The sequence below is a fragment of the Oculina patagonica genome, chromosome 1 (assembly GCF_052425735.1).
Source record: "Oculina patagonica isolate OP01 chromosome 1, crgOcupat, whole genome shotgun sequence".
Lineage (NCBI taxonomy): Eukaryota > Metazoa > Cnidaria > Anthozoa > Scleractinia > Oculinidae > Oculina > Oculina patagonica.
The window spans coordinates 13,857,401-13,875,253 of record NC_135758.1 but is presented as its reverse complement, the minus strand read 5'-3'; the positions used below and the strand labels follow the sequence as shown (position 1 = coordinate 13,875,253).

General features: G+C 40.3%; 1 protein-coding gene across 3 annotated transcripts in view; it reads left to right on the top strand.

Moving 5' to 3' along the window:
* LOC144657849 (sulfotransferase 1B1-like) overlaps positions 1-12,241 on the top strand; it is a 127,428-nt gene extending 115,187 nt beyond the window's left edge. For all 3 annotated transcript variants that reach the window (XM_078518219.1, XM_078518224.1, XM_078518212.1), the window contains 4 exons: positions 5,661-5,821; positions 6,256-6,627; positions 9,062-9,156; positions 11,854-12,241. In XM_078518219.1, the coding sequence (XP_078374345.1) occupies positions 5,674-5,821; positions 6,256-6,627; positions 9,062-9,156; positions 11,854-12,132 (894 nt within the window). In that variant the 5' untranslated portion in view covers positions 5,661-5,673 and the 3' untranslated portion in view covers positions 12,133-12,241. The remainder of the gene's footprint in view (positions 1-5,660; positions 5,822-6,255; positions 6,628-9,061; positions 9,157-11,853) is intronic.
* The last annotated feature ends 5,612 nt before the right edge of the window (positions 12,242-17,853 follow it).

The window sequence follows — 17,853 nt, the reverse complement described above, 5'->3', positions numbered from 1 at the left end:
ACCAAACAAAATTCTATTGGAAATGGAACATTTTTACAAAACGCTGTACACTTCACAATTGCCTGAAGTTAGCACATTTAATGAACCCAGCAAACGCTTTCTAAACCCTGAAATGGTACCCAAACTAAATGCCGAACAGCAAAGCATCTGCGAAGGTCTTATTACTGCCGATGAATGTCTGTCTATTCTCAAAACTTTTGCAAAAAACAAAACTCCCGGTTCTGACGGCCTCACAGCAGAATTTTATTTATGTTTCTGGAACGATGTTGTGGGCCCTTTAATTGACTGCTTTAATGATGCCTACCAAAAAGGCGAAATGTCAATCTCACAAAGAAGAGGCGTGATCTCGCTTATACCAAAGAAAAACAAAGATAATCTTCTTCTGAAAAACTGGCGACCAATTTCCTTGTTAAATACAGATTACAAAATTGCAACCAAATGCATTGCAAATCGACTAGAGAAAGTTCTTCCGACTTTAATAAATAGCGATCAAACTGGATACGTTAAAAATCGCTTTATTGGAGAGAATATCCGCTTAATCTCCGATGTTATCGATGTGTACGAGAAACGAAATTTGCCCGGCATGCTTTTATTTATAGATTTCGAAAAAGCTTTCGATTCCCTCGAATGGAAGTTCTTATTCGAGGCTATTGACGCTATGAACTTTGGGCCAATGTTCCAGAACTGGATTCATGTCTTTTATTCTAACATCTCCAGCTGCGTACTTAATAATGGTTTTGCTTCAAATTTCTTTTCTCTTCATAGAGGAGTCAGGCAAGGGTGTCCCTTATCAGGGCTGCTATTTGTCTTGGCTGTTGAAACGCTGGCCCAATCCATCAGGCAGAATAATAACATATGTGGCCTGAAACTTAATGACACTGAAATAAAACTAAGTCTGTATGCTGATGACATCACTGCCTTCATACTTAACGACTCTTCTGCGGACCACTTATTTAACCTCCTAAGTGAATTTGGAGAGTGTTCAGGTCTTAAGATGAACATTTCTAAAACAGAAGGAATGTGGCTTGGCAGCCTTAAACAAAACAAGGGCAAGCGATCCCCCTTTAATATCTCGTGGCCAGAGAAATACGTAATTGCTCTCGGTGTTGCTTTCGCCTACGACCCGGCTGTTAGCTGCAGAATCAATTTCGAAGAAAAAATTGTATCACTGAAAAAGACTTTAAACAGGTGGTCAGCGAGAAATCTAACTCTTATAGGAAGGATATGCATTGTCAAGACTCTCGCCATCTCTAAACTAGTCTACAACACGTCTGTTCTCTCAGTCTCATCCAACATATGTAAACAAGTCAACGATATTTGCTTCAGGTTCGTATGGAAAATGAAGCCGGATAAAATTAAACGGCACACTCTTATTGGTCCTCTTGAAAAAGGTGGTCTTAACATGGTTGACTTTGTTATGATGGACAAATCTCTTAAGGCTGCGTGGGCAAAGCGATTATGTGAAGCTGGAGATAGTAAATGGTGCGCTGCCTTTTCCTTGGCCACAACCCACCTCGGTGGCACTTTCCTTTTTGAATGTAACTTTGATATACATGACTTAAATCTGCCTTCAGAATTACCCTCCTTCTACAAAGAAATACTCTCTGCTTGGCAGGAGATACACTCTACAGACCCCTCATCTGCTGATGAATACCGGAATGAAATCATTTGGAACAACCGATTTATTAGAATAGATGGAAAACCGATCTTTTTTCTGACATGGTATCAAAAGGGTGTGGTTAAAATACGCGACCTTCTGGAAGATGGTAGGTTCTTCTCCAGAGCCGAATTTCAAAAGAAATATGGTCTAAAAGTGAATTTCTTAAAATATTTCGGCCTCCTCTCTGCAATCCCTAATGGTTGGAAAAACTCCCTTTTAAATACCCAGCAAATACCCTCCAATAAGACTGTCAGAGATGACCTAACACCCTCTAATGTCACTGCCAAAATCGCTCGTGAACATTTTGTTTTGAAAGTTCTTAAACCCCCAAATATAGAACTAGAACTAATCGGAAAAAACTTATCCCCGAAAGCTATCTACCAATTGCCTTTTAGAGTCACGGTAGAAAACAAACTTAGATGTTTCCAATATAAAATCATTCATGGCATCCTTCCCACAAACAAACGTCTTTTTAAAATGGGACTGAAAACGTCACCTCGCTGCGAGCGCTGCAATTTTCCCGACGAAACTTTAGCTCATCTTTTGTATGAATGCCCCATTACGCAAAATTTTTGGCGTGAAATTGTTATTTGGTGGAACGAGAAACGATCGGAGAATGTTTCTTTAAACGTGACAGATATTCTGTACGGCTATAAACCAGACTGTACTAAGTTCTACGCCTTTAACCATGTTCTAATCATCGGAAAATATCACATCTTTCAAGCTTGGTTGGATAATAGCCCCCCAAGCTTTAAAATTTTTTATCTCGTTCTCAAAGACAAAATCCTTTGTGAAAGCAGAATCGCTTTTAAAAACAACACCTTGTCGAAATTTAGATCCAAATGGGCAACATTAAGCGCTCTTCCGCCTCAAAATGTTTCCACTTAGAATGTGCCACCCGCCCTTTTTTTTCCTACTTTCTTCCTTTTTTCCTCTTGTTTCCACTAAAAATTGTATTCAGAACATTATGTTGTAAACCAACTTTGTACTTGTACTTATATGTAGTGAAATTGTGTAAATTTTTCTTTGTATTATCAATATTGTATTTTTTTTTCTTTTCGTCTTCTTCTTTAATAATTAATACTGTAAAGTCTACTAAATTTTCTTCAATAAAAAAAAAAAAAAAAAAAAACGTTCGCGAAATCGGGGCTCCACTGAATAATCACTTGCCTAATGACTCAGAGACTCATTTGACTCATAAAAGACCTGAAGTCAACCCCCGAATACAACGCCTTTATTCTTCGGGGCTCTACTAGTAGGGGTCACTAGTCTCTGGATCAGGATCTGACATGGATGACTACATCAGATAAATTATTTTGGTCGTTATTTAACGTATCTTTTAATATATCGTTCTGAACGGCCGACAGCTTATTTTTATACAAAGTATCTAGCCGACTTTTACACAGTCTGTCTCATTTGCGTAACAAGAACGGTTAGGGGGTTATTCGGGATGCGTGATTTCTATAGGTAAACGATCTGTTCGAGAAACAATTAGGAATTGTACGGGTGAACAGATCAGACTTTAAATATGAAAATTTCCACGAGTGGCGCAGTATTATTAGAGCAAAAATTATCACGTGACACATGAAATCAGCTCAAATCTGGCTGTGATTCGCCACGAATTGCCGGTCTAGTATGACACCTGATCTGCTTTTTTGAGGATCGTGTTTCGTGATTCCAGCTGAAAACGTTCGTGAAAACCGAGCATAAATTACCTGTTCGTAAATTAATTTGCGTTAGTAAATCAAAATTGCCGAACAACACAAATTATGAAGCCAAAGGCTGATCTTGTGTAGATGACGCGTTCTCTCGGCTCGATTTTTGTTTGTTTGTTTAGGACCTGTCTCGCACTGTGAGCTCGCCTGAGGGCTCGCTACTTGTCTATTGAGTTGTAAATGCTATGCAAATTGACCAATCAAGTTTTTCAATTCTAAAAAGGTCTTAAAATTTTGGTCATTTTATACTCTGGTCGTTATTTAACGTATCTTAATAAGCTGTCGGCCGTTCAGAACATGCTATATACAAAGTGTCTAGCCAACTTCTACACAATTTTTTTTTATTTTTACTTATTAATTCACAGCCTAAATAATGTATCATAAAGTGTAATCAAGATTCTATTAAAGATGAACAGTGTAGCTTGTTGAATTCTTTAATTATTCATCAGAGTTATGATCAATCGATAGGTAGTATTGAAGTCACATGCATACCTCTGTAAAACCCAATACAAATCAATTGTCTTATAGCACTTGGAGGGAGTGAATAGCTAGCAAGAAAAGGCTGTGGTTGATGAATTAAAATAGAAAATACCTAATTAGTATTCTGTAAATCAGATATAAGATAGTTCTTTAGCCTAAACATCACAAATGAAGGAAACGAAATATACCTTATTAAACACATAGTTCCTGATCAAAACCAAGATATTAAAATTGTCAACTCCCTTACCTTTGATCATTTTTTGGTAGAACATTGAAGTAGTCGGAATGCTTCGTCTCACTCAAGTAGCGTTTTATGGCACACACAATTAGATCAAGGTCTTCGGAGGATAGTGTCCACCACTTTGATTTACTATTAAGAGGTTCGACACTTGTCCGTTCGACTTCACAAAATCCGCACGTTTCTGTCATCGCGTCCTTGTTTTGTCTTCCTTTCTGCCAGTCACTGGGTAGTTTTATCCCCTAGTTTGCGTTATGTGCCGAATTTTTAGGGGTAGAACGTTCGAGTATAGACTTTTCTTCCACGACAGTTTTAAAAACACCGAAACGCCGGAAGGCGCCACAGCGAAATTTGCGCAACGAGCGAGCAACAAATGACATCAAAAAATCTTAACCCAATTCACGGGAAAGACCACTTGGGAAAAGGTACATGTGATTCACAACAATGTAATAATAGTTCACGCTTTGCCCACACTAATTGGGATGAATTTATAAACGCATTCTTTTTTCCGGTTTAGCAATATCCTCAAATTCTCTTTTCTCGTCACATGCTAGTTTCAAAAAATTCACTCAAAACCTTTAGATCGTATAAGGTTTTCTTTTTCGTGTTATCGTTCTCAAGTTATTCGGAAAACTCATTCACTTCTTAGTCGCTTAGTAAAACTATACCGCCATAATTCTAAAGAAAATACGACGCAAGAAACAAAGTTGATTTAACAAAGTGGAAATGGGAAATCGCCACGTCATTGAACGATACGCCACTCGGGTCTCGGATGAAGTGGTGTATGGTATCTACGAGTGGTTTAGCTCCCAATGAAACACTCCCCTCCATATAATAGACGAGGATACTTCGTTATTGTTTCTCGTTTTCCGGTTAAATTTCGCGCTGTAAGCACGAAATCGCGAAATTGAAGAGCCGCGATGAAAACTTCATTCTTGATTTACTCTAAAACGCTTTTACAGATTTTTCTGAAATTTTGTCTTATACCAATTGTCAAACTAGATTTCGAGAAAATCAAAACGACAATCGTTACTATGGTAACCTTTGTGACTAAGTGACCCGTAAAAAATTAAACTTTGGTCAGATTTGATCATTATGGTGTATTTCGGCAAAAATCGAATATTGGCTTCCTAGATAATTTTTATTTTCAAAACGACCACCCTAGGGCTTAAAAAACTACATCGAGCCTCCTTAATGCGGATCAACATTTGGAACATTTCGCGAAATTTAGTTCCTTTCCACACGAAGTCGCGAAATTTAAGTCTCGCGATATTTTTCTCTTTCCTTTACACGAAATTCAGTTCTCGCAAAAGTAAGTTACAATAAGGTACACCCTAAAATGTCTAATAAGATATATTTAGTATTTACACCGAAGATATTAAGAGGCGTTGGCAACGTAGATTGCGGGAAGTGTCTTTATCAATTTAGATTTCGAGAAGCGTCTTTATCAAAAATGAAATTAAAAAAAAATACAAATTAGGTAGTGTTCGGCCAATTAGTCTTCAATTACTTAACATGATTAACCTTTTTAAGTTTTAACATCGTTGTTTTTGTTAATGCATTTCAGATACGTGGCGATCATGACAGAATTCATAAAAGAGCAATTTGAAGGACCCGTGATTCATGGGATGCCATGGATCCCAGGGACAACACAGGAAATGATTGACACATTTCCGCGGCTGTCAGCTAGACAAAATGACATATATATTAACACGTATGCAAAGGCTGGTAAGCGAAATAACAACAGTAAAGGATCTAGGGAGGGGTGGGGGGCGGTAGGGGTGTTGATTTTTGATCCCCCTTCTATCCTGCAAAAAAATCTAGGCCCGTAAATTTTTTTGGAGCCTACCTTTTACATAAGTTTAAGTCCGCCACTGGACAGAAGACTTCTGGTTAGAGTTCTTGTCTGTTGGCAGTAAGCTACACATTACCTTTTACCTTTTAACCGTTTTACCTTTTATTTTATTATTTTATCTTTTGACATTTAGTGTCACTGTCGTGCCCTCAACCAACACCATCATCACGATTATTAGAGAACCTCCTCAGCCAAAGAAACATGTTTTAAAGAGAATTCAAATCTTTCATAACTAGTCAATATCTGATATATTTTGTCAAAGAGAAAACATGGTTACCAACAGATACTCCATTGTATTCTTGTGCAGGAACAACATGGACCCAAGAAATCGTTTGGCAAATTATCCACAATGGAAAAATTGATTATCGACGATTGGACGTGCGAATGCCATGGATAGACGGAATGGTGCATCCATTTCCCTCCAACCCTTATCACGTAACAAGCCCTGTGATGATCGAGAGGATGTTTGAAAGCTTCCCTTCACCTCGTGTGTTCAAGACTCATCTCCCATATGACCTGGTTCCTAAGCCGAGTGACCAGGCTACCAAGCCACGTTACATCTATGTTATGCGCAATCCTAAAGATACAGCTGTGTCGTATTATCATCATTACCTGTCGGCGCCCAGTACACAAAACCTCACCTGGGACGCGTTCTTTGAATTATTCATCAAAGGAGAAGGTATTTTGTCCATATTATATAGGATCAATCTCGTTCTCAAGGCCAGGTGTTTTCCTTTTCTTTTCTATAGCGAGAAAGAGAGCCTGAAAACGAGACTGGGAACGTCCACTCCTACGACAAGTTGACGTTGAATTGTTTAAAATATGCCCAAATTCAAAACTTAACTGGACAAGGTAGAGATAATACTTTATAGCAACAAAAAGATTATGACTCTGAAATTTCCTGCGCACCTTCAGTTTGGATTTTATACAACAACAACAAAAACCTTTATTAAACGTGTCTGGGGTATTTAGCATTGCTGCTAATTGGGGACACACACACACATAAAAAAAATAAATGTGAAAATAAAAAATATATATATTAAAAAAGCTAATAAGTAAATATTAAAATATTAATAGTAAATATTAAAGTCAGGTCAGGATAAACATAGGGAACAGATTTTATGACGTGTAATAGTTTCCGCTTTTGTTAGGAAGCAAAAGACCTTTTGTGTGAAACAATTGTGAAACCATTACACGTCATAAAATCCAAAATGGCGGCGCACGAGAAATTTAAAAGCCAAAATCTTTTCTTTTTTGTTGCTATTGAATGTCGTTTCTCCCTTGTCCTGTAACATTCTGAATTAAGGTATTATTTCAAATAATTCAACGACAATGTGTCACAAGATTGGAGCTTCCCTTTAAGCCACACTCTCAGACACATAAAATGTGACCTTTTGCGGCCAGAAAACGTCACCGGTACTGCGGTGCCGAGTACCAATTTATGCCATTAAAAGACTCAAGTGCATCGCAGAAAATTTACGATGTAATAACAGACAGCGTTAATACAGCGAAATACCGTTAGTAACTCATTGACAGATAAAGTTATCACGTGACTATTTTAAAACTAGTAATACGTGACTCGCAGGGCCTCGCGAAGCTCTGGGTTATTGTTGCCTAGTAACGGACAAAATACAGCAGACAGAATACAAACAGAAACTGAACAACAACGAACTGCACGAGTACAGAGACTTCGACAAAATACCGCGGACAGAATACAAACAGAAACTGAACAACAACGAACTGCACGATTACAGAGACCTCGACAAAATACAGCAGACAGAATACAAACAGAAACTGAACAACAACGAACTGCACGATTACAGAGACTTCGACAAAATACCGCGGACAGAATACAAACAGAAACTGAACAACAACGAACTGCACGATTACAGAGACTTCGACAAAATGCCGCGGATAGAATACAAACAGAAGCTGAAGACACAAGAATACAGAGATTACAATTACTGAGACAAAATTATACAGACAGGCTTTTTTTACAATTAAGAAGGGAAAGTGATGCAGCGCGCTTACAATTAGAATCGGAGGAGGAGAGAAATATTCGATTACAGTCTGCTCGAGAAAATAGCGCCACACGTAGACAACAACAACAATTACAGCAACAGGAACTAAACAGAATGATTATCTTTCCAATGGATGGAGAAATCCCGATCAGCCTTTACATCAGCAACAATGGGTTCAGAAAAAATGGCAAATTTTCATACAACAATGAACAGTTTTCAACACCAGCAGTTTATAGCCTGAATAGGTGTTGAGGGAGTATGATGTGGAAATCAGTGTTATTTTAATCCTAAAAGAAAAACGATAAAAATGAAAGGCTCAGGATTCGAACCCACAAATAAAAAATAAAAATAAAAAACCCTAGCCGGATTCGAACCCCCGCCCTCAGTCCCGAAGATCTGATTTCAAGTTCGACGCCTTACCATTAGGCCACCAGCGCGCGGCGGCCGTGTGACGTCATTTCCGCCACACATCAAGCTCACAAATAAATAAATAAATAAATAAATAAATATATATATATGACCGTAAACTCCACACGAGATTTCATCCCGCCTGAGCCCTTTGAGGGACAAAATTATACACCCCGCTACGCTCGGCCTTCGGCCTCGCTTCGCGAGGAATCAGATATACCACGTTGCCTCCTAAATATAAAGATATTTTGCGCGGTTCATGACTATGTGGGGAAAGCAGATCTTAGCAAGGGCCATTGGAATCCAAAAATGACAAAAAATAAACTTGGGTTGGTTACGCATTTTTTAGAGATAATTAAAAAGGGGAAGCCTCGAGCCAGGCGGCCCATACTACCGGAGCTTATCCCGGTTTCTGTATCATTAAGCAGCTAAGAATATTTCTATTCCCCCCTGAATGGGATGCTAGTCCATCGCCGTCTGGGACGAGGTAGAGATACGAGTAAGATATTTGACCAAATGTTTTCAGGAGGAAAAGATATACCCCAGAAAGCGTTCTTTCACTATTTACGAACAAGAGAATCGACGAGATTGAGTTGTTTGCGGATTCTTAAACCGTTTATGTGATTATAAACATTTTTGACTGAGCTTACCTATCTTTCTTAACTTTTTTCGCTTTGTTTTCAGTGTTTTACGGTTCGTGGTTTGATCATGTGTTAAGCGGGTGGAAACACAAGGATGATCCCAACATGTTGCTTCTCAAATACGAGGAGATGAAAAAGGTAATACACGGTATAGGCAGCCTATATGATAAATAACTTCAACGCAATTACAAAGTTGACTTCTATTTTGTCATGAAGCAAGATTTACCTATACTGTTGTTTCTTACGCAAGATCAGTTTCGTGGTATTTTCGTTTCTTGAGTTTTTTTCTTCAATTTTTTATCAGGACTTCTATACACAAACTGGTCTCTCACTTTTTTGTCTTCAACTACATAATTACAGTCTTTCACTAACAGCGTGAAACAAGTGATAAAAGCAGTAATTTTTTGCCAGGTTTTTGAACCGCTCTTTGAATTTCTTGGAGGCAACAATCTCCTTACATTCAGGACTTACCACTCCTTTCAGTTTGGTTCACCTCAGTTCGTTATCATTTACATCTTCACCTTCGTCCCACTGTCATATATCTTTTAGCCTTCCGGTCCGAGCCAATGTATACACAATCTTTCGTTAGAAATGTTCACAAGACTTCCTTTAAAGATAATAGATTATTATATGGCCGTGTCTTACAAGATCTGGGAACTACCGAAATCACCAATTTTATTGGCTAAAAAGTATATTGACCGCGGCCAAGATTTCCCATCTAGATCCAACAGATCCGAAACATGCCGCACCTTAGGGAATTGGGAGTTGCTCATCGTATCACCTCAGTCCTCAGATGACAACTATGACATTTTACTCTTGATTGGAGCAGACTACTGGGACATACCGTATTTTCTCGATTAAACGCCGGACCCCGATTAAACGCCGGCCTCGTACAAACGCCGGGTCAAAATTGCTAGTTTTTAAATAAACGCCGGGGGCGTTTGTTCGAGGTCCCGGCGTTTATTTGAGGTCAAGCTAACAAGTAAATATATTCTGTTTGTCACAAATCTTGATTGCAACATAAACTATTCAATCCGTAATAATGAACCTTTGGGAAAAAATCACCTTTGCATACCCAGGGACAGTTTTTCGGGGCAGAACGAAGAGAAAAATCGTCCCGACTTGACAAACTGCCCCTTGGTCTCGAAGATCGGTAACAATAAATCAATCTGAAAAATTGGCAGAAAGTTACAGTCCGTTAATAAACGTCGGGCCCCGATTAAACGCCGGGTTCACCAAGCCAAGTTTGAAATAAACGCCGGGGGCGTTTAATTGAGAAAATACGGTAGTTGAAGACACAATTATCCGCGGACAACGACCAACTGCTGTTGCCTCAAAGCTTAGCTATCTTTTATTTGGTCCCCTGCAAAACCCCTTTGCCAAACCCTCTGACCTGTTGTCAATCTGCCACACTATTATCTACCAAGAAAGAATAAATGGTCTGGAAAATTTCGCCCCTTGGAGTCTATGGGCGGCAGCGATTCGTGAAGAACTTGCAGAACGGAGAGACCCGAAAGGTAGAGCTATTATCTGCCAAGTATCGACAAAAAGCTCACCACAAGTGGATCCAGAGCTGTCAAAGACTGACCTATGCAGCAGAAATTGCTAACCTTCCGTCCCGCTCCAGTACTCCCCAGTACCTGGTGAGACAGCTTCATCTGTTACATGATTGTGATAGCGTAATTCGTTGTGGGAGGAGGAGCCACAATGCTTTTCTCATTGACTCAGCTAAATTCCCTTACCTGCTGCCACCAAACCATCCACCCACAGCACTTATTGTCTGTGACACTCGTAGGAAGCAACTACGCTCTAGCGTCAACAGTAACTGCACTTCGCCAAAGCTTCTGGATACCCTCCACACGTCAGTACGTCAGAAAACTACTCCGAAACTGTGTAACCTATCAGAAGCTAGATGGAGAAGCCTTCAGAGCCCTAGATCCTGCTCCTTTACCCAAGCTGAGAGTCCAAGAAGCGGTGCCATTTGCAGTAATCGGAGTGGATGGGTGCGATCGGAGAGCGGTGAGACCAACTGCTACATTTGTCTACTCACTTGCGCCCTAGCAAAATCACTACACTTGGAAGTTGTTTCCAACTTGACAGAGAGAAGATTACTTTAAGCACTTCGCGGCTTCACAAGCCGCAAATCCCTACCTTGCCATATGATATCCAACAACGCTCCACCTACCTGGGTGCAGCAGAAGAACTCAAACAACTGTTTTCATGGGGGCTGGGAGCCCAAGCAAGAATGACCAAGTTGAAAGCTGAGTCGAAAAGGATGCGGAAAAATTTCGCACCTCTGTCAATACAAACGCCTACAGCGAGTTTTCAGTTATCTCAGGAATTCTTTTAAATTTACGTTTCTTACACGGGGGCCGGCACAAACTGAGTGACTATTGATGTTTTAAAATTATAAACAGAAGAAAATGTATGGGAATGCTGAAATGTTCCTATAAGCACGAACTGTTGCGAGTAATTTCGACATTTAAGATAAACGTTTAGTTACAAATCATTGTGCTTTGTCGTCCTTGTGGCTTTAAACGGCGAATTTCCTGGGTTTTGCGATGCCGTCTACTGAACATAATAAGAGGAGACGGCATCGCAAAACCAAGCAAATCGCTAACGTTTTGATATTCCGATAACTCGAAACCCCGCCAACTCGAACTGTTTTTCGTTTCCCTTCAGAGTTCGAGTTACCAGGGTTCTACTGTATTTACCAGACAATGATGGACTACAATGATGCCTCCTCGGGTTTTGGTCTCTGGCCCAAAACCCTGCGGGGGCAATAAGCAGCGCATCATTTACTCAAGTACTTTTTATTTTTATTTTTCCTGACAGGATACACCTGGTACCATTCAAAAAATTGCTAAGTTTATTGGCAAAGAACTTTCCCAAGAAATTCTGGAAGGCATTATAAACCAAACGTCGTTTAATGCCATGAAGAAAGAAGAAAATGTTAATTATACATGGTTGCCGGGATTTAAGGGCGAATTCATTCGTAAAGGCCAAGTGGGAGATTGGAAAAATTATTTTACTGAAGAACAAAACAAGCGATTGGATTTCTTGTACGCGGAGAAAATGGCCGGCAGCGGACTGGAATTTGAATTTGACTTATAATCAAAACTTTAGCAAGAGGATATCCTTTGTTGATTCTCTAGTGTGAAACAGGTTCCCACACGTTGTTATATGTCAAATACCATTCTAATGAATGCTGGATATTTCTTGTGTACTACGATTTCCAGTTGAGTATGACGCGAACAAAGTTTGGTGACGAAGTTTCAACATAACAACGGCATTGTTGTCAAGGGCAAACTTCTCTGTTACCATTGGTAACAAATTTGTTTTTGTAACTGCCTTGCTCGACAATCTCGATGCTTAAATAAATACAAACACTACAAATATCGTCAGCAACACTTTATTACGCTTTCAAATAAAAAATATATACACAGAGACAACGATAAAAGAAACAAATAACGAAATATATTATGCCTTAGCTGTTTTATATCGACGGTAACAGATCTGTGTTGAGAGTTGACGTTATGTTTAACGTGCGTCACTTTACCTTCCTCGTTAGAGTTCCTGTTCAACTGAAATTTTATCGTTTTCCAACTCCAGGGATTTTCTAGCAGCTTTAAGAATTCCTTCAGCTTTAAATAATATATCTTTCTCAAGTGCAAAATGAATAATTCGCGAACTGAAATGAAGAACATTTAGCGTTTCGTAAAGCTGACAAAAGCTAACACCATTTCGGATCGAAATTTCAAAATATTAGCCAATCAAAAAATTGCTCAATTAAAACTGACGCCATCTTGGATCGAAATTAGCCAATCAAAAAATTGCCCTGTTTCCCGAGAGGTCCTCCTTGTATAAAAGAACTTTGGCGGTCAGTACCTGTAACGACAAGTTACCAATGGAAACAGAGAAGTTTGCCCTTGACAACAATGCCGTTGTTATGTTGAAACTTCGTCACCAAACTTTGTTCGCGTCATACTCAACTGGAAATCGTAGTAATATCGATGTTTTTGTCGTCATTTGTTTTATTAAAAGCGGAAAATTAACGTCTTTCAATATTTATTTACTACACTCTTCCACTCCGTGCTTACACCACTTACAGCACTACACTTTACACTAACAATACTACTAGTGGTAACCACAGGTTAGAAAGTGCGGGCCTTGACGCACTTAGAAAAGGTACTGGCACGAGAGTGCGTAATTTCAGATGGCAGTATCGATAAATAAATGATTAAATGGACAAAAGACAATTATCCCGAGTAACGCGTCACGCAAGGAATGCATGTTTTTATCGTTTTGGGAAGTGTAATCGAGCACGCGGTGTGAATTGAGATGTGATTTTTCTCAGTCGGTAAACTCGCTATGTTGTGCTCACCTTTTATTAACGTGGCGCGATTAATGATAAATCATGCTTAATTGCCGCTAACCGGCGGCGAACCAGTCAGAGTTGTTTTTTTTTGTCGGATTGACAGTTTAGTGAACTGTAGTCGAGCAAGCGGTGTGAATTGAGATGTGATTTTCCTCGGTCGATAAACTCGCTATGTTGTCAGTGTTATAACGAATTTCTCGAGAATAACCGTTGTTGGAACCATTTGCTTTGCCGTGGTTTATGCGTAATACAATCAGAGCAAATTTTCACAAAAGCAACACCCGTAAAACAAGTCTGCAAATTGTAATGTTTGCAATCTTCCATGTGACAGAAGCCAAGATCTTAAGTGACAATCGTTCTTGGAGAACAGATTTTCTCTTCCGGTGATACGACAAACTGTCGTGATTGACACATTTTTCGCATTCCGATCGTTCTTAGTGGAAGAACAAAATTTTCAACTTCCGTTTTGCAGATAGTCTTTATAAACGTGGCGCGCACGCGTAATACGCAATCCGCTGGTCACTGTCAAGATTAGGGTTGCGGGCCTCTCTTGGGCCCGCAATTAACTACAGTCGACACTCGATAACTCGACCTCTCGCTAACTCGAACCAAAATCGATTTCCCCTGGATTTCCGTCATACATTTTCTGTCATTTTAAACGCGGTAACTCGAACCTCCCGCTAACTCGAAGCAATTTTCGTTTCCCTTCAGCTCATTTTCTATATAATAATATTGGACCCCCGATAACTCGAACCATGTCTGTCAATACTTGATAAGTCAAAGCAAACAGTGTACTGTAGTCCAAAACACTGCCGGAATTTATTTTGAAATAAATAAGTACACGAGTCAGAGCCGCCCCGAAATGCCCCTCAAAACACAAACTGTGCCACACCATTGACGTGCTACAGACGTTTAGTTTGTTGATGGAGGTTGATACCCATTCTTTCAAATCCAACCTTAGAAGACGTTCAAGGATAATCGATAGTAATAGATTAGTTGAGAAGCGTCAGGACGTATTAAAAGTAAATCGTATGCACTCTGTAGCAGTAGCCCGACGTTGTTCTCTTTGAAACCTACAAAGTTCGCAGTGGCCGGACTTCTCCTGCTGCTTTGCTTTGTGGCCTCTATTTATATAACTGTGGCTTCCATATACGTATTTTCTTCGCTGATGTTATAATTTAAATGCATGTTGTATGATTTTTGTAAATAGTGCAAATATTTTTCCTTTTGAAAGAAAATCGTTGAGTTCCCATACAAACCCTTATAAATCGCATCTTTGTAACACAACACCGCTCAAAGGCAAGGGTCACGTTCGCTAAAACTTTATGAATAATTCACATAGTGCGCTTGGGCCGCCTGTGCTGAAACCTGAAATCAGCGCTATGCCGGCCTTGACGGACACACAGCTCAATGCATTTGATAATGGAAAGTAGGAAGATCCTAAACACGATAAAACAACGCATTTTTACTTAACTCGACGTTTCGTATGGTAAGGCAACACAGCTTTTCAAAATAAAGTAACAGTTACAAAATTAGCAGTTACAAAATTTTTGAAAACTATTTGGGTTATATTGTAACTAGTATACCAAAATGGTAGAAATGCTGCCAAAGGGAAAGAACGATGTAGACTGATGCTTAAAGTAACTTAATGAACTATACCTTTTTATGTTTGAAACGGTTAAGTATTGTAAAATTGAAGTGAGATTTAATATTACAATATCCGGCAACAAGATGGAAACTGGAACTCTTTAATAAAATCAGACTTGTCAGTAACAACCAAAGGTTAGGAAGTGCGGGCAAGATTGATGCAAGGTGTTGAAGAATAAATAAAAGTTTAACAGACGTGTACTACATAATTCCTCAGGAAGCGATTAATGATTTAGTCTGCCCAAGTGCTCAGGCAGGATCCGCTTGGTGTATACTTTCGGTCATGTGTGGTGACGCACAGCACTGGCAGTGCAGCGGTTATTCAAAAAGTTTTACGCCAGGCTTTCCCCCCTGTTGCGTAAAACAATGTTTCAGGCAGGCCTTCATGATATCGGTTTCAAGTTGCAAGTCACACCGGAAGTCACAGCATTAAAATTAAAATGAAGTGAGTTTTGAGTCTATTCGAGTGAACTTTTAAATAAATTTCCACTGAAAAGCAGAGTACTTTACTGTTACAGTTAACTTAAAGATGTTACTTCTTTTCAATCCTGCCTCGCGCCTGGTCACAAGCAAAGCGCAAATCAACAAGGCCGCATTAGCGCGAGGATCGCGAGAATCACATTGAACTCGACTGCACATCGTTAATCTTCCATTCGCGCATAACCACAATTCCTTGCGCCTTTGATTTTACCGCCGACCACAACTCCTTGCGTTTGGTGAAAAAAAGTGATTGCAGGCCCCATAAACTAATCCTTTGCCGATCAGAGAGCTGCCTCGCTCGTTCGCTTCAGGCTCACTCGCTGCGGCAGCAATAACAGATTTACACCATCATCGATTCATTGGCATAAGCCTGTTCCATGCGTTTGATTAGTTGGCATAAGCCTGTTCCATGCGTTCGATTAGTTGGCATAAGCCTGTTCCATGCGTTCGATTAGTTGGCATAAGCCTGTTCCATGCGTTCGATTCATTGGCATAAGCCTGTTCCATGCGTTCGATTCATTAGCATAAGCTTGTTCCATGCGTTCGATTCATTAGCATAAGCCTGTTCCATGCGTTCGATTCATTGGCATAAGCCTGTTCCATGCGTTTGATTAGTTGGCATAAGCCTGTTCCATGCGTTCGATTAGTTGGCATAAGCCTGTTCCATGCGTTCGATTAGTTGGCATAAGCCTGTTCCATGCGTTCGATTCATTGGCATAAGCCTGTTCCATGCGTTCGATTCATTAGCATAAGCTTGTTCCATGCGTTCGATTCATAGCATAAGCCTGTTCCATGCGTTCGATTCATTGGCATAAGCCTGTTCCATGCGTTCGATTAGTTGGCATAAGCCTGTTCCATGCGTTCGATTCATTGGCATAAGCCTGTTCCATGCGTTCGAGTCATTGGCATAAGCCTGTTCCATGCGTTCGATTAGTTGGCATAAGCCTGTTCCATGCGTTCGATTAGTTGGCATAAGCCTGTTCCATGCGTTCGATTCATTAGCATAAGCCTGTTCCATGCGTTCGATTCATTGGCATAAGCCTGTTCCATGCGTTCGATTAGTTGGCATAAGCCTGTTCCATGCGTTCGATTCATTAGCATAAGCCTGTTCCATGCGTTCGATTCATTGGCATAAGCCTGTTCCATGCGTTCGACTAGTTGGCATAAGCCTGTTCCATGCGTTCGATTAGTTGGCATAAGCCTGTTCCATGCGTTCGAGTCATTGGCATAAGCCTGTTCCATGCGTTCGATTAGTTGGCATAAGCCTGTTCCATGCGTTCGAGTCATTGGCATAAGCCTGTTCCATGCGTTCGATTCATTGGCATAAGCCTGTTCCATGCGTTCGATTAGTTGGCATAAGCCTGTTCCATGCGTTCGATTAGTTGGCATAAGCCTGTTCCATGCGTTCCATTCATTGGCATAAGCCTGTTCCATGCGTTAGATTAGTTGGCATAAGCCTGTTCCATGCGTTCGATTAGTTGGCATAAGCCTGTTCCATGCGTTCGATTCATTAGCATAAGCCTGTTCCATGCGTTCGATTCATTGGCATAAGCCTGTTCCATGCGTTCGATTCATTGGCATAAGCCTGTTCCATGCGTTCGATTAGTTGGCATAAGCCTGTTCCAAGCGTTCGATTCATTAGCATAAGCCTGTTCCATGCGTTCGATTCATTGGCATAAGCCTGTTCCATGCGTTTGATTAGTTGGCATAAGCCTGTTCCATGCGTTCGTTTCATTGGCATAAGCCTGTTCCATGCGTTCGATTCATTGGCATAAGCCTGTTCCATGCGTTCGATTAGTTGGCATAAGCCTGTTCCATGCGTTCGATTCATTAGCATAAGCCTGTTCCATGCGTTCGATTCATTGGCATAAGCCTGTTCCATGCGTTTGATTAGTTGGCATAAGCCTGTTCCATGCGTTCGATTAGTTGGCATAAGCCTGTTCCATGCGTTCGATTCATTGGCATAAGCCTGTTCCATGCGTTCGATTAGTTGGCATAAGCCTGTTCCATGCGTTCGATTCATTGGCATAAGCCTGTTCCATGCGTTCGATTAGTTGGCATAAGCCTGTTCCATGCGTTCGATTAGTTGGCATAAGCCTGTTCCATGCGTTCGATTAGTTGGCATAAGCCTGTTCCATGCGTTCGATTAGTTGGCATAAGCCTGTTCCATGCGTTCGATTAGTTGGCATAAGCCTGTTCCATGCGTTCGATTCATTGGCATAAGCCTGTTCCATGCGTTCGATTAGTTGGCATAAGCCTGTTCCATGCGTTCGATTAGTTGGCATAAGTGTTCATGCGTTCGATTATTGGATAAGTGTTCAGCGTCGTTG